This window comes from Micropterus salmoides, unplaced genomic scaffold (assembly GCF_014851395.1).
Source record: "Micropterus salmoides isolate LMB-PRFRI ecotype aquatic unplaced genomic scaffold, ASM1485139v1 Ms_hic_scaffold_1, whole genome shotgun sequence".
NCBI lineage: Eukaryota > Metazoa > Chordata > Actinopteri > Centrarchiformes > Centrarchidae > Micropterus > Micropterus salmoides.
This window is the reverse complement of record NW_024040040.1, coordinates 15,585,422-15,607,150: the sequence shown is the minus strand read 5'-3', so window position 1 is coordinate 15,607,150 and position 21,729 is coordinate 15,585,422. Positions and strand designations below refer to the sequence as shown.

The 21,729-nt window shown below is 41.9% G+C and overlaps 1 protein-coding gene across 5 annotated transcripts in view; it reads right to left on the bottom strand.

Moving 5' to 3' along the window:
* The window catches only part of LOC119903736 (histone deacetylase 4-like), a 59,685-nt gene that overhangs the window by 8,284 nt on the left and 29,672 nt on the right, over positions 1 to 21,729 (bottom strand). For all 5 annotated transcript variants that reach the window (XM_038719956.1, XM_038719960.1, XM_038719962.1 and 2 more), the window contains 14 exons: positions 19,837 to 19,987; positions 17,833 to 17,956; positions 15,622 to 15,740; positions 9,422 to 9,550; positions 9,218 to 9,327; positions 8,261 to 8,395; positions 7,941 to 8,133; positions 5,894 to 6,117; positions 2,736 to 2,960; positions 2,156 to 2,351; positions 1,010 to 1,143; positions 808 to 910; positions 634 to 680; positions 122 to 229 (listed from right to left, as the gene is read on the bottom strand). In XM_038719956.1, coding sequence (XP_038575884.1) covers positions 122 to 229; positions 634 to 680; positions 808 to 910; positions 1,010 to 1,143; positions 2,156 to 2,351; positions 2,736 to 2,960; positions 5,894 to 6,117; positions 7,941 to 8,133; positions 8,261 to 8,395; positions 9,218 to 9,327; positions 9,422 to 9,550; positions 15,622 to 15,740; positions 17,833 to 17,956; positions 19,837 to 19,987 — 1,998 coding nt within the window. The remainder of the gene's footprint in view (positions 1 to 121; positions 230 to 633; positions 681 to 807; positions 911 to 1,009; positions 1,144 to 2,155; positions 2,352 to 2,735; positions 2,961 to 5,893; positions 6,118 to 7,940; positions 8,134 to 8,260; positions 8,396 to 9,217; positions 9,328 to 9,421; positions 9,551 to 15,621; positions 15,741 to 17,832; positions 17,957 to 19,836; positions 19,988 to 21,729) is intronic.

The window sequence follows — 21,729 nt, the reverse complement described above, 5'->3', positions numbered from 1 at the left end:
TTATTTTAAAAACCCGTGGGAACCCCACAATGTCTTTAAGATGACAAAGAAGCATCTCCTTGATGTGCGAAATAAAGAAAAGAGATTGAGAGAGTAAGCAGGCGAGCGCGATCATGATTACCTTCAGCTCTCCAGTAGCCACTTTGAAAACAAGCTCCACCACAGAGCCGACAGCGAGACGAGCCGCACTGGAGGAGTGGACCTCATTCCAAATTGTATCGCTGTCCACCTAGAGACACAAAACACAGGTCTCAGAGTTAAAGCCACAATATGGAAAGAAAGTGAAGGAATTAAAAAGAGTCACAGATTAGCTTACATTATTAGCATTTCCTACATTAAATTCAGTACAACTTATCACTGCGCTGTCACAATATTTAAATTTTTTAAATGTTTTGTGTAATACATGTATTTGCCTTATGTAAAGTGCTTTGAAGTGTCTCTGTGTTTAAAAAGCACAATACAAAGAAACTTGCCTTTCCATGCAATGACTATGAGTCATAAATAAATCAGAGACTACTTCTTTTAAGTTTGATAATTTATTATTATTAGAGTATTATTAGATAGATTACATCATCAGACACAACATTGAATCCTGTTGTTTATATTCACTCTGTAAATGTGAGTGTTACTTACCCCCACCCCTCCACAAGGTAGTCGCACGAACATGGGGGTGATTGAACCTGGTGATCAGGAAGTAAACATTCAATTAAGGACAGTTAGTGACTGGATATTACCAATTTAGTAATTCTAATGCTGTGTGTGTGTGTGTGTGTGTGTGTGTGTGTATATGTGAGAGGGAGAGCTTACAATCAAGTTTCTGTCGGAGTGGGTTGGTTCCGTACAGCAGGACGTGGGCTTCAGAGTGAACTGTCTGCAGCTCTTCCAGAGTGGCCTTCCTCCCACGGATACACTATACACAAACACACACACACACACGCAAACAGAGGGTTACAACTCTCATATGCAGTTTACACCTTTGTGTGGTGAGTCTTTTCCACTTCCAACACACCTCACACTGCGCTCTGAGTCCGGTCTCCTGCAGCCGAGACCAAATGCTCTGAATCCGGCCTGCATGCTCCGGGTGGCTGTTGGTGTTTCCACACATACACTGGTGTTTCTGCATTAGGGAGTCGTACACCAGTCCTGAGGAAACACATAGAATCATACACTCATTAACAATTCACTGATTCATTTAACTATTTTTACAATTGATTGTCATTTTCTCTAGCAAAAATGCCAAAATTTGAAATTGCTCGGACAAAACGCAATTAGAAGATGACGTGTTGTTTGAGGAAATTATGAAGGATTTTAAAAAAATCCTTCATAATTTTACTCATTCAATAGACCAAACGTTTAATCAGTTTATGGAGAAAAAAGCGACAAATGAATTAAAATGAAAATAATTGTCACACAGTTAATTACCTGCATTATTTTAATGATTATACTGGCAATTGTTTTTAAGTTTCTCTTGTGAGATTATGGGATATATTAGTAGCATTAAAAAGTCCATGTTTATGTAATTATTGCTGCCTAAGTATTGATATTTCCAGCAAAGATGTGGGTGTCAATATGTGAAAATACAGCTTTATTTAAACATCTCAAGCATGAAGCAGAACATTCTTCCTGTTTCATCTTAGCTCTGAAATTGTTTCTGAATACACATGATGAATTTAAACAGTGACTGAAACTTCTTTCAGAATAAAATCCTTTCGTTCTTTTTCCTAAATGTGTATGCAGTTTGGAACTGAGTGGGAGTAAAGCAGGCCAAACCCTTTGTCATATTCATCTTTGTTTAAAGAAGAAAAAGTGGGAGAGAAAACATTTTGGCAAGATTAGCTCCTCTAGCTCGATTGTTACTGCTACCAGATGGAGGCCGGAAACATTACACCACTCTCTGGCCAATTCACCTGCTTTTTGGATGGAAGTTTCTCTTTTTACTCCCCAGTGCATTAGGAAGGAAGTGAAATTCAAAGCCAAAAACCTCTCAAATGAATGCTTACGGAAGAGCAGAGAGGAAATAAATACTACTGGCAGCTTGACAGCGGTTTAACATTTTGAAAGTTAAACATGAATCGGTGTAACACAGCCACAGAAACAGAAAACTCCAAAACTGAGCTTCAGTGAAATATCAATGGAACAGGATGGTGACGCTGACCTGTGGTGAAGCGAGTTTTGACGGGAGGATCGGGGGCTGGGACGCTGATTGGGAAGGAGGACGCCGAAGCTGGAGAAGACTGTGCCCTGGACAGCGGGCGGTGTCCTGGGAAGGAGATTGACAGGCCAGCAGCCTCCATGGAGGCCTGATAGTTTCTCAGCTGATGAATCCGCTGCTGCTCCAACAACAGGGCCTGCTACTCACACACACGCAAACACAATCAGGCGTCATGGTGAGTTGATTAGAGATGTAAATGCATTAGGGGACTAAAGGGATGAAAACTAGCTTTAACATTTTTATATTGCAAGTACAATGTATGGCCAAAAGATGGCAGCCAAAACAAATGATGCAGCTTTGATTTTCCCTCTGCTTTTCCAGAGATGCCACAGGACAAAGAGCAACACTTTCACAGCCCAAAATACAATTCTGTGTCTGTGTTTTGGAGTTTTCTCCTCTCCAGGACTTCCCCAGGAACACCTACAACACATCAGTGCCAAGTAGAGTCGGAATCAATTCTCCGAAACTTCATATTGATTCTCTTAGCCTACGTTGTTTTGCAGCTGCATACCCCATCCTCTACCTGTCTGAAGAGCAGCTCCTGCTCCACCTGCCGCTCCCGCTCCCTCTCCCGGTGCTGCTGCAGTGCCTCCTCCTGCAGCTCCTGCGGGTCGGGGGGCTCCTGCTTGATGGTGACCCCCGGCGGCAGAGCGCCTCCATCCTGGTGCTCCCTCAGCTCCTCCTCCGTCTCTTCTGGGTGGCTCTGGTGCTGACGGCCCACGGGGGACTCGCTGGGCTTGGCCATCATCTGCGGGAAAACACGGAAAGGGAAGGGGGGGGGAGGGGCAATGTGAAATGTATTTCACAATCAAACAGCAGGATGTGACAAATCCCCTCCAACGTGTGAGTCTGCATTCAGACAAACGGCCACGCTCTCCTCTGAATCAAATTCCTGGCAAATGGCTCCTTTCACTGGAACACTCTTCTTTTAACAAGCTTAATTTGGATTACTCAGTCAGATTGGTGTCTTGCTCATTTCAGATCTATCCATTGTAATTGAATGTGAGTGGCCGCTCTGCCGACTGTACTCCGGGGCAAAATGTGTCTCGCCGAACAGAGACATTCCACACACCCCGTTGTGCTGCTTTTCACCGGCTCATTCTGGGGCCTGCTATTAACCGAGTAGCGATTCAGTTGTCTATTCATTCCCCTTCGCTGACACGGACCATTCAGCCTGCCATTCAAGGCTGCAGGCACTCGTCTCAATAGCGTGTGAGTGTTTATGATGTAAAGACTAAGAGAACAGCAAGAAAGAGAAGTGCTAAGTCTCAAGAGAAGGTTACAGCTACAGGTGTGTGTGTGTGTGTGCGTGTGTGTGTGTGTATTTAACAGAGCTGTAAGCTTCTGGGTCCCATGGCACAGAGCTGACACAGCATTGACGTCAGAGCATTCACCAGCTCTCATCCCCCCCGCTTGCTCTACTGTTCATGTCTTCTTTGTGTCCAAAAAACACCCTGATCACCTCGACCCGATCACAAAAGAAGCATCTGAAGTATCTGTCAGTACGTCATGAAGCTTAATTCAGAGATATGGATCAAACACTATAACAGTTTTCATGTTTCTGTCAGTGACACCTTTTTGGCTTTGTTGAAAAATTTGTTAATATGCAGATTATTTTCTTGATTCATTGATTAATTGTTTGGTTTAAAAAATTTCAGAAAATAGTAAAAAATGTCCATTATCATTTTCAAGGACTGCATAACATTGCCTATCATATCTGACAAGCTGGAACCAAGTGTTATTGATTCTTTTTCGGACTAGTCAGTTCATCTCTTTTGTCTATAAAGTGCATGCAATGAAATATGCAACACAGTTCTGACCAACAGTCCAAAATCTTAAGATCTGGACTGTTGGACGTGATTTACTGATCTGGCCCTGTGGATTGGGTACTGGCCAGATGTCACAGATCCCAATTAAATAATTTTCTGGTTTTCTGTTCTGCTCTGGTCATGTGCTCCCACTGCACAAACCACACGTGTCACATGTACTAGACAAGTTGAACGTGTTCTGCCCTCATATCTGGATACCGTCAAATTTCATTGAGGTTGACGCATTATAACAATACGATCTCAAAAACTGCCTTAAAAATATAATTAAAATTTGCACACATCTGTCTGCACTCAAACAGTTAAACAGTTGCATGTCAATAACAATGAGTTCCATCCAATTAGGCAGAATTATGTGTATTTTAAAAGGAAGAGTTCTTCAAAGTGGGCGGCACGGTGGTGCGGTGGTTAGCACCAACCCCGGTTGCCCTGTAGATGTCAGCTGGGATTGGCTCCAGCCCCCAAGCGACCCTGTACGCAGGATAAGCAGTTGACGATGGGTGGATGGATGGAGTTCTTCAAAGTTCTCTATATCACTGCGCCCACCCAAGAAATAATCTGGCCTATAAAACCACAACTTCTCCTTTTATTTCCACTTCAGTTTTTGAGCAGGTTAATCAAGTATGATATACCGTGTTAATTTGTGAGCTTTAGAGGTGTTGGTAGGCAGATTTTGGTACGTTCTGACAGAGCCAAGCCAGCTGTCTTCATGCTAAGCCAATATGTACAAACAGTAAACATGGTGTCAATCTTATAATCTAACGCTCGGCAAGGAAGCAAATACAAATATTCCCTGAAAAATGTTGAACTAGTCCTTTAAATTTGAGACAACTTCAGCTCTGGCATGGATTAGTACTTAATAGCAGCAGATAACCATATCAGAATGTTATCAGAATCTGTATCAAAGGAGGAAAAAGTCAGATCGGTGCATTCTTGTTTGACAGTCTGAAACCTAAAGATCTTTCTTGCTTGGACTCAAACAATGTGTGATTATCAGAATTGCTATTTTCTCTCAATCAAGTAAACAATTCATTGACATAATTGACACCACTATTCACATTATATGATTCAGAATAAAAAATGTAATTGAACAAAAACATCTCTTCGCCCCCTTGTATGCTGATTAATTTAACAGAATAATAGAGATGTTTGTGTGAAAAGCTGCCACTGGAGAGCTCTGAAACATATGGAAGGAGTGAGAGTGAGAGCAGAGCAGGGGAGGCGGAGGAGGCAGAGAGGAAATCCCTTGTTTCATCCACCCGCCTCTCCTCCAGCGAGTACTCTGCTCGAATAGGTAAAGCCATCCAGAGTCCATCCCTGACCATATAAGGCAGGGGCTTCCGCTCTGTTGCCATGGCAGCGCACAGTTACCTCGCAGTCCGTGGCAACTGTCTCGGCCACAGTCACAGAGCCGTGGATGCAAACATTCACACACACACACACACACACACACACACACACACACACACACACACACACACACACATGCACTGGTATACATGTTAACCCATACCTGCCTCCGCCTACTCACAAACAAAAATACTACAGAGACAAAGAAAACAGCCAAATAAAATCAAGGACTTCACACACATCCACAGCTAACACGTTGTTGGCTGTGTTACTGGCTGCCGCCTACACAAACAACTACACTACAGCTTCTGTGCTGGCCCACGCTGGCTTATAGCCCTAATTAATTATCAGTTTATTTGAATGTGATGTCAGAACTATGGCCCCGTCCATCACCTGCCTTCATCAGTACAGTGAGCAAACTGCTTATAACGTGTTATATAACACTAATAATGATAATGTACAAAAAAAGCAAATGCATTCAAAATCAAGTGTCTCCACCCCTCACCTTGTTGAGGTGGAGCTGCTGCTGCTGGAACTGCTGCTTGTGCTTCTCCAGGAACTGCTGGTGCTGCTGCTGGACCACCAGCTGCTGCAGGGCCAAGGCCTGGGCATGAGCCTGCGCTGCGCTCCCTTGGGGCAGAGGGGCCGACTGGGTGCGACCCAGGGGCCGGTGCTGCCTCTGCAGCTTAGCCATGGACGCTGCTGACGACATAGACAGGCCGCTTACACCTTGGGACACAAACAAGAAGGCTTTAGTTACAAGAAGAGGTGAAACCCAAGAGCACAGAGTGTAAACTCACATCCATTAGGAGAGCTTTCTTCACTCATTGGCTGGGAGGGAGCTCACTTCCCAACAAAAACAAGAACAGAGAGTGCATTGTTCCCATCTTACACAAGCTTGAAGTTGTATGTTCGATTAAGACGCATTAGCTTTCATTTTCTGCACTATATATTACTATATTTGTCCTATACAGTGACAGCACTGCTTAAACACGATGCATCCCATGTCATATCAGGAACGTCACTGACAGTTCAGCTCCTTTTCAACTACAAGATGTCACCTGGCTTTTACACCATAACAGACAAACCTGGCAGAATATCAAGGTGGTGTCGTGCAGATGTTTAGGAAAGCCGCAGCACTCAATGGTGAGTGTTTTGATGATGACTTGACTTGCTGCCACTCCAAAAACCCGAACCTTATTACGTATTTAGACTAGATGTCAGAATGATGCATGGGTCTGTGTCTGCAAGGCCTATTTTGGTGGCTACCAGAACAGGCGCCATTTTGTTCCAGATTGAAACGGGAAGCAAAGACAAATGATCGTTTAGTGAATTGTGTGGTCGCCCACTCAGGGAAACATTTATATTGTTCATGTCTGAATGAAGTGGAAAAACTGTGAAAGCAGCTGATGTACAACCTGCTTACAATGACATTTGTCCAGCTACGTGAGACCACAAAGATGAAGAAGACCCACCTTTTATTGTAAGCTGCCCTGATGTGACTTCAAGCTAAATTCCTAAAATGTAAGCTAAATATATGACGTGTTCACATCGACAAATGGACTCCTAATTTCACTCTTACTGGTGTTGGACCTAAGATCAGTCAGCAGATGTATTTGTGAACCAAATAAAAACTACCATCTGTGCTGCCATACTGCGAGTCGTCTATTGTGATGATAAGAGCCGGGGAAAGTGAACAGCTTAGTCCATTTACAGTGTATCATCCGTGTGAGGAAAGTAAGAAAAACAGACTCAATCAAGCCTGGGAAATGAGCAGAGAAGCTTGATTACTGTGAAAATATCAGAGAAAACGACTTGACAAGAGCACAATGTTTTTAAATAGGTTCTGCAAAAGCTTGTTGATGCATAGCTACCACATAAAATAGTGGAGCTAGGGTTAGGAGGAAGTAGGAGCTGATATGGCACGGTAGTTAGATATGAAGAGGCCTTTTTATGGCTAAAAACATGACCTTCGAAGAGCTGAGAAGTAAATCGCTGCATCTGGGCTGTAAACATTCACTCTCTGCCCCTGGCCTGCGTGTGGGCGATGTGCACACGTCCTTGTCTGTACGTTTTTTGTTTTGTGCGTGGATGCGCATGGACATGCGTCTGTATGTGCGTCATTGCCCATTCACTGTTCATTCCTGCTCAAAATAGCAGCAAAACGGCAGTGAGTGAATGAGCTGATGGGAAAGGGCGCACAATACAACCATGTCACACTCTCATAGCATACGCTGACATATGAAAGGACCTCATTAGTTTGAGCAAATGAATGGACGTCTGTCAGTGTGCAGGGTCCCAGTGTACCACGGACACGTATCTGTGAGTGTGCTGATGTTTTTTTCTTTTTTTTGTGTGTCACCAGAGAGCAGATCTGTATAATACTCTAACTTTTTGTTAAACTTTAAGTTGTGTTTGGTGATTTGCTGTTTTTCCATCTCATTACCATGAACTTTACCAAAACTACTACTGCTGATACAGCTACCATCGCTACTTTTATCACTATTAGTAATCACCACTAGCTTCAGTAAAACTTCCATTACTATTCCTACCTGTCACCAGGGGGCTCTGTGCTGGGCTCTGCTCCATGAGCACCATATGCTGAAGTAGTGGACTGTGCGCGCTGTGCCCGCCAGTTCCCGCTCCTGCATCAGCCAGGTAGGGGGTCAAGTGGCCACCGGAGAGGAAGGGAGGGCTGAGGGAGAGGGCCGGCTGCAGACCTCCATCCTGCTGGGCCGACGTCACCTGGAAAAGCAGGAGAGCGGGAAGGGTGAGGGCTGATTTTGACTAAATGGTCACAGACGGTACCCAGATAAACATATTCACAGATAAACAGATGCGAAGTCAGTCTGCTAGCCAGTTTCCTCCTTACATTGGAAGCAGCAGTAGCCGTGGCAGTGGCAGGCAGCCCCAGGGTGATATTGGGTAAGGATGGCGAAGTGTAGAGGGACAGCTGGTTAACGGAGCCCCGATCAGCACCGCTGCACAACCTCTGGGCGAGACACGCCTGGGAAGCACATTTTAACAATTTATCTGTGTTTGCATCATGAAGAAAGTACAGCAGGGCAAACACGGCAGCAGTAGATGTCCACACATGGGGAAAGAGCTATGTTCGCGCCCTGGTGATATAAAATCGTCACAGTCACAAGCCTCCTCCACACTATGAGTGCCCTTAATGGCTGCCACAAATAGCATCTTGCCAGCTCCTCAGCTGCCTTCTTCCTCTGCAGACCCATCATCTGAACATCCCTCACTCAGAGCCTTTGTACATGCTTTAGGCTGCTAAGTTTAAAAGGCTCACAACTAGCACCCACACAAAAAGGCAAAGCTATTCTGGCAGCAAAAGGCTGCATCATTTGTTTATAATTTAGGTTTAAGAACATTGTGAAATAAGTTTTGTTATTCTTCAGTTAATAATTTTGTGAGTGTTAGAGCTAATCTCATACAAAACGTTTAAATTGAGGTTGTCCATAACTCCTGTTCTGTGCCATGATGCAAAACCATAAATGAAGTCAACATTTGATTCTAAAATTGTAAGTATTTAATTTCTGCAAAGGAGAAATAAACCAGCATCTTGGCCATCTCTTAGCACTAAAACTTTTCTCACCAGTAAAAGACAAAAAATGTAAAATCTTTATAAGTAACAACTCCCGGGTTTAAATATGTAAGGAATTTAACTGAAAGTGTAAGTAAATACAAATAACATTTGAGCACAGGGCTCACATAATGTTTTTATGTCCGTGAGGTAATAACAGCTCAATATATCAGTCTAAACCTCAGGTGCACTGAAGTGTATGTATGTGTGTGTGTGTGTGTGTGTGTGTGTTACCTCTGTGTTGTTGGAGACTGACACAGTGATGCCGTTCTCATTGGGGATGTTGTTGGAGCTGTTATTTGGGGAGCTTGGGCCTGAGCCGGGGGCGCTGCTACATGCAGAGTCTGAAAACACACACAGAGACAAATCAAATACATACAGGAAAAAATTAAACATTTTGAAGGCAGCTGCATGTTTGTGTGCCTGCGTGTCCCTCACCTGCCATGTCGAGCGAGCGTTTTTTGGCGGAGGTGATGGGGCTGTCTCGACGACGCAGCAGCGGACTGCTCCTCCGCTCGCTTACCTTCTGCTTCAGCCTGGAGCGCAGCTTCAGGTTGGGCTCCGAGGCTGGAAGAAAGGTGGAGGGAGACGAACATAAACATTGTAATTCATTCATTCATTGTCTGAATCCTGAAACTGCAACAGTATATGGTGGAGCTAAGAGGCTGAAGCAAAGGTAGGAACAGTACAGTATGTCTACACTGCTAGAAATTAACAAGCTCATCCCTTTTTATTGATGCATCAACTTTACCACTCCAACAGAGCTAAATGTAGTCTCACCTAATGATTTTTAACGAGGAGCCACACATGTCTGATTATCTCTATGAGATGTGTCACTGGTTCTTGTTGCTGCCTGAGAAAGCTCAAAAGCTGCTGTGTTATTTATGTGAATAATAAAGTGACCATGTAGAAATTAAATTCAAACATCTCACACAACATTTTTCAACAACACATGACTGAATTCAAAACTGCAGTGTACCATTTCATCTATTAATCCACAATATTGCCGTCTCTTTCTGATAGCTTGGTGATTTTTGTGTCTTTCCAACTGCAGCTCAGACGCTGACACCTGTTGAGCCCCCTTGATGTTAAACAGATAACTGGCGGCTGTGCTAGCTTTGGACAAATCAATCAAAAGGGTGGGAGAGTTACCTGAGCTACAGTCTCACAGGCTTTCAGATTAAACTGTGAGCTCTACACATTGATCTGTCGTGGAGCGCCTTCAGAGCTGCTCTATCAAACCCGTTTGGTAGACAAACTGTTACATGCTGCTTTTCACTTCTGATCCCCCCTCCCCTATTTAAATGCTTTCTGAACATGCCAAATTCCGATCCATTTTCCCAACGACATTGTGGTTAAAAAGCAATTAGCTCCAATTTGGGAGCCATGTCTGATTACATAAAGACCTTTTGGGCTTTTGTGTTCACCGTCACAGACTTGTGAATGGAGACAGGGAGAAGGGAACGGCATGTCACCTTGGCTCTAGCTATGAAGGCTAATGCTCTGTTTACTCTGCCCTGCCAATCAGTGGCCTTGGATAATTTCACTACTCATTATCTAATTTTTAATCATCAAAGAAGAGCTAAATCCAAATGTGGTACACCCCTAACCCAGATTATGACATAACCAGATTAATCTGCTACAGTGTTTCTTACTTTAAACGGAGGGTACAGCTACTTTCCCTGGAGCAAACGTCCCTGAAAAATCATTTTAGGAGACATTCATCAAACTGAACTTGTTCCCATTCACAGTGTCAAGTAAAAATAAGCATGTGGACGAGAGTAAAGTGTGAACTGGTGTGAAAAGTGGGAGGGAAAGCTCAGTCCAGATGGAGTCAAACCAATAACTGTTGGTGGGAATTTGTGGAGCCAATTTACTACAAATCAGGATTTCTGGGGGTCCCTGTTCATGAATTAGATTTTAAGATCTTTGGAAACAATGAAGATGAAAGAAAATTACAAGGACCCTCAAAAATCTAGGTCATCAGTGTATAATGCATAGTTCTTCCCAGCCAAAACGCAGTAATTCATTATCTTGTCAAAATTAAATTAAGAATCTGACATTTTGATATGTTTTACCATATGAAAATATAAAGCCATAAAAATTTGCAATTTACAATTAAAACAAACCGCAGCAACTGCTTAAGCTACTTTACCAACTTTTCCTGTGAAAATTATTTTAACTTAGATGCCGTTTAGATTATCAAGACATAAAGTACAGTAACTACTGTTATCTGACAATTTGATGCCTTTCCACTTTCTACAGATTAAAAAAAGTTGAAGCGATGTCCATAAACACGAGCCAAATGTCTACTTGATTTGAAAATGACAAGACATCCTAGAAATTATTCGTCTGCCAGATGAATGAAATCTGACTTTCTAAAGTAAGTTTGTCTAAATATTTTAAAGGAGAAAAGTCTATATCTCTGGTCATGATCAAAGCTGAATATCACAATCTCACAACCTTGCTACTGCCACACAAAAGCTATAAGACATTTCTTATAGTACAGTAGGACTCTGGATTTAAACTCACAGTATCTGTTAGTGAGGAGAACTAAGCAAAGGGGGCTGTGCTAGAAAGAAGAACAGTAATTAGCCTGTTGAAGTAGAGTAATTACGATTGTGGCTCCCACTTCAGCAGAGTGAAAACAAATTTCATACCCCAAATGATCCAGTATGACAGCACCCCAAATAATCACAACAAAGGTATAGTTAAAGTCAAGTGGAATCATTGCATAGAATTATTTCCATGTTGGTAGATTAATTTACTAGTTTCAAGAAAAGCAAGGCTTGTGTAAATATTATTGCAGTTTGTAATTGGAATTTATACATAGTGCTACACAGCCTTTAACGTCACTGCTTCATAGAAATGAAAGGCTTTGTTATAGGCTTTGGGGAAGTATGAGCATCATACAATGGCATATGATATCAATGCACAGATGGTGCATTGTTGCTGTGTTAAAATGGGCCTCACAACAGAGGTTAAAGGTTGTGTGACATCCTGTAATCATCGGGGAGCTGTTCAGTCTGATTTTCAACCGACGGCATGTACCTATGTGCTATTGAATGCATGTAAAGAACGCAGTGTCCCAGTTAGGCTAAAAAAAACAGATCAGCTCATCAGTGAAAAGATGGGAACAGTATGTCTTGCCCTGCTCCATCAAAAAGCACAGTTAGTCAGAAGCATGAAACTTTCCCACCCCACCTACATCTTACTGAGGCATTCATGTGTATGTGAAAACATGCTCTAGTCTAGACAAGGTGTAGTGTATATTCATGGGGGGCTCACTATACCCTAAATGTATCCTATACAAGAAGAGCTAATGATTTTAAAGGCTTCAGCTTGGCTGATGATCAGGATTTCACAAAGCAATCCTTGTCACGCAACTCTTTTTCCACCACACATTTAGATAATTACTGGTATTCTATTAAGAGTATCATAAAGGCATTAAAGTTAAAATTCCTATTATTTACATGTAATCAAACCCCATTTTTGATACAATTTATGTTGCATTATTTCAGTGTATTTATATTCTGTAATTACCAGTAGTTCCCACTCTTAGAGGCGGAGTCCGCCAGACCTGCGCTAGATTTATATTGCCTATCTAAACACAAGGGATTTAAAGGAAACTATGCAGCACATTATTCAGCGTTACTGTTTAATCTCACTTATATCAGCCTACTGCCTTTAGTTCATTTAAAAAATATTCAACAAGCAAAATACAGGGTGGCTTTTAATGGAAAGCTCTCATAGAAAACATAATGTATTCGTCGTAGAGCTTAGCGCTGGCTGCTGTTCTTCAAAAATGTGTGTACAAATTGCATTTTCTTGACAGTTTAAAATACTGCAAAGTCAGGAGCAGCCACAGGTGAAGAGTTTCAGGCAACATGCCAACAACTTTCACCTGCTGTTGTGTGGAGAACTACTCTCACCATACACAGCATGAATTCAGATCACAGCTGAAATTGACTGACTTCTTTGATAAAACAATGAGTTTGTGTGGCTGCACTGTAAACCAATGTGTACCTTAATCTGTACAGCTCTCATTGTGCTGTGGATAAGACTATCAGCTGCACTAAATGCCTAAAATGTAAAAGGGGAGATGTACAAAAGAGCGCTGTTGCTTCCTTTGACCGTTGCTCGGAGCCCTGGGTGCCAGTCCTCTACTTTATGGCCAGGCGGTGATATAAAAGAGCCTCTAACCTCTCCCAAGCTGGCATTAACATAAGTAAACCCCGCAAAGCACGTCATCGCTGTGCGCAAATATCAGGGTGGCACAGGTTTTCTCCTCTCTCTGCAGCCGAGCACAATCCTCAGCCTTATAGAAATCATGGGATGAACTGACACTCCAGGGACAATCTTTTCCCTCCTGCCTTTTTTTCTTTCTCTACATGAAGCAAGTTTTCGGGATTGAGGCATCATTGTGCCACTTGCTGGATTTAGTTTAAATCCTGCTTGCCAGCTCACGTGTTCTGTCCTCTCATCTTCTATTGCTCTGCTTTTAAAAAGAAACCCATGCTCCCAACAACCTCTACCTCAAATGTTTTTCTTGTTAAAAAAAAATGTCTTGAGGTCTTTTACATGGTCAATGAAGCCACCAAAACCTTCTCCACTCTCATCTTCCTCTCTCCATCTTCCTGGTTATTACTGTTCCTTTCTCTGCTCATCATCTCTCCTTCACCCCCTTTCCACTCATCTTTATACATCATCTCCTTTCTTCTTCTCTTCTTCTTTTTCATCTTCTTCTCTCCCAGGGTGGAATGTGGCTGTGTGGGCCAGTGTCAACTGTGGTCTATCTGCCGTCGTAGCCAGCAGCCCAAAGGCTCAGAGTCAACAGGGCTGGAACGCTGGCTGGAGCCGCCGCGCTAAGTGAATAATTGCACTGTAAGACGACCGCTGCTTCACAGCTACACCACTCACACTTTACACACACATAGACACAAAGCTGTCCACACACACACCTGACAAAAACACACTGCAAGCGGCTGGTTTTGCTATGTAAAGGCTTCTGTACTTTGAGCACTGTAGCCTTTAGTTTGTAGGCCACAAGAAAATGTTTTCCTGTAGTGCATTCTGCAGCATTTTAGCAGCTCTAATGACTTTTGACAAGATTTGTCACCCATTTTAAAAAAGAACATGCTGCTCTATGCAGATACAATTACTACTACTCAAGAAAAGTGTCCATGGCTCAAAGTGCTCTCTGCTAATGACCTTTATTTATACATTGAGGCATGTTCCAAAAACCGCGAGTGCAAAGTACCTAACAGATAAAGGATAATAAGATAACAGTAAAAGTGAAAGCAAAACTAATTGAAAGCCAATTTGAAATAAATTTTTAAGGCCACAGGTTGCTGCGTTTTCTGCAAGCTGATGGTGGTCAATTAATTTCTTGAAGTACATCAAATACGTATAAGAAATATTCTAAAACTCAAAAAACACCAAGCAGATGCATGACCTTACTTTTATTTATGTAGTTAAATAACAGTTTGTGAGTCATGAAAATCCACCAAAACATTTCCTTTTTGCAGTAAAAACCCAATGGAAGCAGAGCAATACTTATATATATATATATGTTTTAGGCCCAATGACTTAGACTTCATTGCTGGTCTACCCCCGCCTCTTTCGGTGAATTTGTTGTTTTAAAGGGTTTAAAACACAAAAACACAAACTAACAGTGGGGAAACACTATTGTCCTTGCAGTTCTCTCTTCTCTCATGCTGATGCATTGCATTGCCATTATCCTTCCACCCAGCAGATGCCCTCAGACTTTTCATCTTTCATTCCAGTTCCAGCCACTCCCATCTCTTGTTGGATTTCCTATCCACCCCTGTGGATTTGTTTGCGTGTTGGACTGCCTTCCTGGATTTGATCCTTGCCTGCCTCATTACTATGTAAGCATGTGTACCCCTATTTTACCATTAAATTGCTTAAGTGTTCCTCTGCATTTGGGTCCTATTACTTGCTGGCCTATTTGCACTGGCCGTGACAGACCCAGAGGAATCACACTGATTGAAAATAATAAAGGGCCTAGAAGAGGGGCCTGGGGAACCCCAGCAGCAATGCTAGAGGAGATGTTCTCAACTGATATAACCCTCAAATTGGATCTGTCAGTGCCTCTTAGTTTTAAACAAATTAAAAGCAGCAGAAATGTCCAGCAACACAATGTAGCACAACAGCAAGCACCAACCTCAAATCTGAAAGGAGTTCAATACATGCTGCTCTCTCTAAACTCTTGGCTAGAATAGCTGTTTTGATATAGATATGTGATTATTAAGACAGTCAGTGTCAGGATCCAGTTTTTTAAGATGCTGCTAAACAACAGCTGATTTCAAATAACCTTTGAGGATAAGGAACTATTAAAAGCAAATAAAACGTCAGGTACTAAAATGGTAAAAAATCTCTCATTCTATTGAACTCTTGAACCACCTACACTTACACTCTCTCTAAAACACTCATGTTGGGGATGCTGGGAGACCTTGACAGCCTAATGTGGATGTGATTAATGGTGCAGAGCTCTGATGCCATCTAAATTATGCTAGCTGTGTGTCTGTATAGCAGCTACTGGAGGTGTGTAATCCTCTCTGAACATGGTATAAAAGCAAATAGACAGCGTGTGTGTTTGTGTGTGTGAGATGTACCAGTCTTTCGCAGTGGGAAGTCATCCCGGGGGTTGTAGACACCCAGCACAGGGTGGTTGTAGGTGGACACACCAGTCTGTGGAGGCGAGCTCTGGTCCAGAGAGCTGTGCTGGGTTTTGCTGAGGAACAAAAACACAAACGCACACAGTGTTCAAGGTGCTGCCATGATCACAAATATCATGTGAAACAAGGCCAAACACTCATAACTCAGGGAACATGTGACTGAATTAATATTCTGAGCAAAGTCACTTCATGGCTGTCAAAGATTTGTATGATTAACGCATCATGCAAATCCCTTGGCATGGCCTGCGGACATGTGCTGCCATCTGTTCACTGCCTACAGAATAAGGTGGAGTTTGTAGGCAAAGTTAAGCCGAGTTGGGTTTGGACCAAATGCATGTTCCTGACAAGCTGATGCACACACTCATCTCTTCCAAAAACGGATGGGGGCTGATGAGTCCAGCGAGTGGAGACAATTTTAGACAAAAAATAAGGGAGAGAACGGCAGAGAAAAGTAGAGACAGGCATATATGGAAAGTTTGTATTGCTTTGAGCTGTTGAAAGTCAACGCTTGTGGGTGTTTCACTGGGTCACACATCAAGATTATGTAACATTATATTTATGTGGTTACATATTTGCATTTTATGATTTCAGTTTTTTTATTGTGCCAAAATTAAATATATAATCACAGAGAACATGACTTGAAAGGTAATGTTACAAACCAGCAGTAGTGGAAAGTAACTCAAGTACATTTATCCAAGTACTGTACTTTGTGCTGTACTGCACAGTTTTGAGGTACTTGCACTTTCCTTGACTATTTAAATTTTATGCTGCTTTATACCTGTACTCGACTATTATTTTAGAGAGGAATATTGTATTTTTACTCCAATGGCAGCTATCGTTACTAGTTTCTCTTTTGTCTTTTTGCACATTATTTTTCATGCATCAGCTTCTAAAACATGATGCATCAGTCAGTGAAAATAACTCCCTCTGTTTAAGTCATTTAAGTCTAGAACAACATCCTCATAGCTTTATTTTCTCATAAAAAGTTAATAAAATCTGACAGTGTTGCAGGATTATTTCAACCTTTTTTCAAATGTCAAATGAACTCAAAAATAACAAGTTCATAATTCTAGTGACGCAACTTGGGTTATTCTTATTTCTTTCAAGATATGGACTCATTTGTAGGACTTATTTTTAACAAGATGATTTAAATGAACACTGCAATGCAAAGTGAGGTTTTAAGACTCACATGCATAGAAAAAAGGCTTTATAAAACACTAAGACACTTTCTAAAGTTGTGAAAATCACATCCACCACGACCACCTACAACAAAACATGCTGCTCACATATTAGTGCATCAGTGATCATAATCCTGTGATATACATTCAGTATAGAGAGTATATCTACTCTTGTTACTTACTGTACATTTAGCTGATTTTGTATTGTTATATTACTATTAAAATAAAGATCTGAATCTCTCGCAGTAGATAAGCTGTATAAATACTGCAAGAGATGGGCTATTTAATTATATAGGAGAGTCTGACAAAGATTTTTTTATATACATGTGACTACTGTGTCTATTTGTATATTCAATTCTTCGGTTTGCATAAATGCATTTCCAGTCATGCTAAGTGTAAAGCACAGAGAGCAAAGTGGAAACAGCAAGCGTACACACCTGCAAAGAGCTCCAGAGATGCTACAATAAACATTCAAGGCCAAGCCTCGAGAGCCCCTATCATCAGGTTCCAATATCCTGCGCTCACGTGTATGTGTGAGAGTGTGCATGTGTATTTCCGTCCTCGTTTTATAACCCTGCTCAATCCATCTCTCAGTCAGGCTCACACAGTGTGGCAGGTGAGGTAAGAGGGGAAGCCCGGTGACAGATTAAGACACAATCCAATACATTATTCATCTGCTGTCAAAGAGAGAATTGCCATTCAGACTTTTAAGGATCTGCAGTTATTTTCAACTGTGTTATACTGCTTACAATCTTTGCAAAGAATTGGAATATGAATATATTCAAATAGTTTTCCAGCTCGCAAGCAGACAGTAGTGATTTATCAGTGTGACAGAGATAATGATGTCAAAACATGCCATGAAGTCTTTCCTTTACCGTATAATGCCAACCACTAGCTCAGTTAGCCATGTTAAATCAAAATGGCCTTTTCTTTTCAATCTCTATTTATTCAAGCGGTAACTGTTCCTCACCGGTACCAGTACGGAGCATCATTGGGGAGACCTCCTTGGTTAAGGCTCCGCTGGGCCAGGGCCTTCTTCTTGTTCAGGACAAACTCCTGGAGCCGCATCTTCACCTCAGTACTGGCCACGGCACCTAAGGAGTGAAGACATGAAAGTAATTGAGATAAACTGAGATAAAATTTTATTAGAATTTTACCAAATCAGAACATGTTAACAGATGATATTCTCTAAACTAAAACTGGCACCAACGATGGACCAAACAAGTAAAATGTTTAGCTCAACGTCCTGTATTCCAACATAATTTCGCCTCAGCTAGTTCATAGTTTGAAACCAAATCTTCTTCCACTCTGTCTGACAGTATATCACATACCATATATTCGCTATTTAGAATATACAGTTTGACCAAATACAGTATACTAGTTTGACCAAATCTCGCAGTCTGAGATGACTAATAATGGAAAGTCTTCTTCAAAGCTTAATAAGTACAGTCCAATATCGGTGATGCCCCTATCTAGAGCTTAAACAACTAGTTTATTATTTGCTTACTGACAGAAAATGAATTTACAATTATTCTGATGATGGTTAAGTCGATCAAATACATCCAGCTTTCTCATGGCTTCAGCTTCTACAATGTGAGGAATTATTTTCTTTGTTTTATTATAATTGTCAATTAATTATTTGGGTTCTGAACTGTTGGTTAGACAAAACAAGCAATTCACCAAAATTTGAGATTGACATTTTTCACTATGATTTGACATTTTAGAGACCAAATGATGAATCAAACAAGTGTGAAAATCGTCAGCAGTTAAACTGGCAGTGAATATAATCATTAGCTGCAGCCCTGCTACAAGAGTTACATTTTTGGACATAGCCCTGAAGTTTGCTCATCACCACCAGATGAGTGGGATATTGAAACAAGAACACAGGAAAAATAAATGAAAATGATACAAAATGCAGGTACATGTGAGAGCAAACACAGAGCAATGCCTCTCTCTCACACACACACAAACACACACACATGCACGGATGCAGCCTCGATCTGTAACCGCTTTCCATATAGTGTGTAAACTGCTCTCAAGGACTCCTGTCCACTTGCTTTCAATGAACTGTTGAGAGACATCCAGCAGGCAGCGGTAATAACTAGGCTCAGCCCCCGCCAAGGCCACCAGCTAATACAGCTCGTTTACCACAGCAAATACACAGGTTCTCCAAGTAAAATGGAAATACACAGACATGCAAACACACACACACTGGCATGCACAGAAACACACAAACACGCTCTGTGAATACTGATCTTAACAGCCATTTCCACCTTGGAGGGTTTTGAATGAAGGGTTCTTGCTAAGCGGTTCAGACCCCTGGCAGATGCCACCAAACAGGCTGACTTTCTCAAAATGAGGAAACTAAACTTTCTGTCATCTGCAGTGGCACTGAGGGTCCTGAAAACGTTTAGTTTCAGGTTTATGTGTGTTTAATAGTTACAGAGTCACAGTGTCATTTACAAGCGATTTCTGTGCTTCGACAAAAATTGTCCTTTGCAACACAACACTGGTTAAAAGATTCAAATGAAGTGAGTGAAACTGGACGCTATTTACAATCTACCAACATGGAGCTGTGGCTATTTCTTATTCAGATTGTTTTCCCAATATATTTTCTTCCTGGTTATTTCTTCTTAGAATAATTTAGTACCGAAGAGGTGTGAAAGCTTTTACAGTAATTTCTCCAACAACCGCTATTCTCCTATTTTTCTCTCCACCAATGTGTGAATACATGTTTCATGGAAGGTGAGAGAATACATCAAATTTACCTTAATTAGGTGTCAGACTGAGCTGCATTTTCAAGATTTTGTTTAAATGTGATATTTGTACTGTAGAAAATATGCTAGACTATCAGATATTTGCAAAAAACAAGGGTGAGGTGTTCCAAAGGAAAGTCTGGTGCACAAACTTACCAGCTCGGCTTTGGATTTATATCAATCAATCAGTGCTTCTCAGTACAGTATCTGCAACTTACTCTCTTGTCCCCTCTCCTTGTTCTTCAGCAGCTGCAGTTTCTGCTCCCTCTGCTGTTTCTCCAGCTCCTGCTCCAGACGGTGGTTCTCCATCTTCCTCTGGTGCTCCAGCAGCTCCTGCTGGTGCTTCAATGCCAGAAGCTCTTGTTGCTGCTGTGGGAATAATGTCAGCAAAAACTTATCTTACAGAAATCCAACGTTCAAGTGCCTAGTATTTTAGAGCCTGTGTAGAAGTTACTTGCTTGACTGACTTGACTGCATGTTCCTGACAGAGCTGAGAACGTGGTTTATTAGCGCACAAAGCAATATATTGCAAATGTTTGCAAACCCTATCTTCCACTCTTAGCTGCAAGATAAGATCATATTTTGAGTTCTAAATGTAATCAATTTCTTTCTTAAATCCTCTATTTACATCCCATTCCTTGTCTGCTTAAGTTGCCATTTGGAATAATTAAGTTGACAGCTGTTTGGACCAATAAAATAAAACCACTGCAATTCTATAAAAACCTCAGGCCACAAGTGTAAGCTTTTAAATAAATATAAACACTTTAACGCGGGGTGAGGCTTTAGCAAGACACATAATCCAATCTGCTCACTTCCTCATCACTCTAGAAAAGAGAAGAGCATCTGTTAAATTATTTCAGTAACTGTCCACCTCAGGCCTTTATACCGAAGGAACACGTCCGACTGTGGCTTCACGGTTTGTCCTGTAACCAAAAGGTCAAAAATAAAAGCCTAAATGTGCTCACAAACACCTCTTCGTCCAACTGAAGTGCCCTTGAATCAGACCCAAAACTCACAGTGAGTCATTGTGGATAAGGACACAAAGTAAATGCTACAAATGCACACCTGATTTCACCTTCTTCTTCTTAAAACATATCTTCAACTTAAGGCACCAAATCAAGATTCCCAAACAGTCTTTAATGTCTCTGTAATAAACAATAAATAGGCAAGCTGTCTCTGCTTGCACTCAGTTCCATAATGATCTCTCTCTGACATACCAAGAAATCGGCACTCTGCACTCCTCTCCCCCCGATCGTCACACACCCAATGGCAATATTTGATCAGTTTACTGTAACTGCGTGTAATCAACTTCTGCTGGCATTTTTTTAAACGCCATAAATAGACGCTCAGTAGCAGGGACATGCTCTTGTGTTTACCGTGAGGGCAGATCAAACATTCGAGACAAGTGTGTGAATAAATTAGTGGCTGAAGGTGAGAGAGAGGTGAGGCGGGACTTGTGAGAAAAGCACACCGGCTCTCTGACCCGATTCCAGCCTGGAGTCCCTGCCTTTCAATCAGCGTTGGGGATCGAGGGGTTGAGTGGGTGGGAAGGATCAAAGTAACCTCCCCGCCCACATACACACAGACAAACACACACCCAAACCCCTGTGGCTCAATAGACCAGAGATGTACAGTACACACAGAGTATCCTTTTTGACTAATACTGTGAAGAGCTTCAGGGTAGCTCTCACTTTATGAGAGTTCCCTCTTGAGTGTGTGTGTTTGTGTGTTTGTGTGTGTGTATATATATGCACCTAACGTGCAAGCAAACTGGGCATGCGTGTGACTGTGTGTTTGCTGACATTTGAGAGGATGTTTTAATGGCTGTACGCCTGTGTGTGTGTGTACACAGGGGCTGTGAATGGGGCTGATTGAGGCCGGGCCTCCCTGCTCAGGCTGTGCGTCACTGGCCTCCACCTGAGTGGTCCTGCAGCCCCACCACGGGCCAGACGGCCCTTCAGACAGCATCACCTGTCCCTCAACGTCACAAAAAAAACAAACAGCAGAAGAAAGAAAAACAATGTGCATCTGCAAAAGACTGCAGAGTTCTAAAGAGTTTTTTTTATAAAGACAGAAAGGAAGGGTGAAGGGAAGAAGGGAAGGAAGAAAGA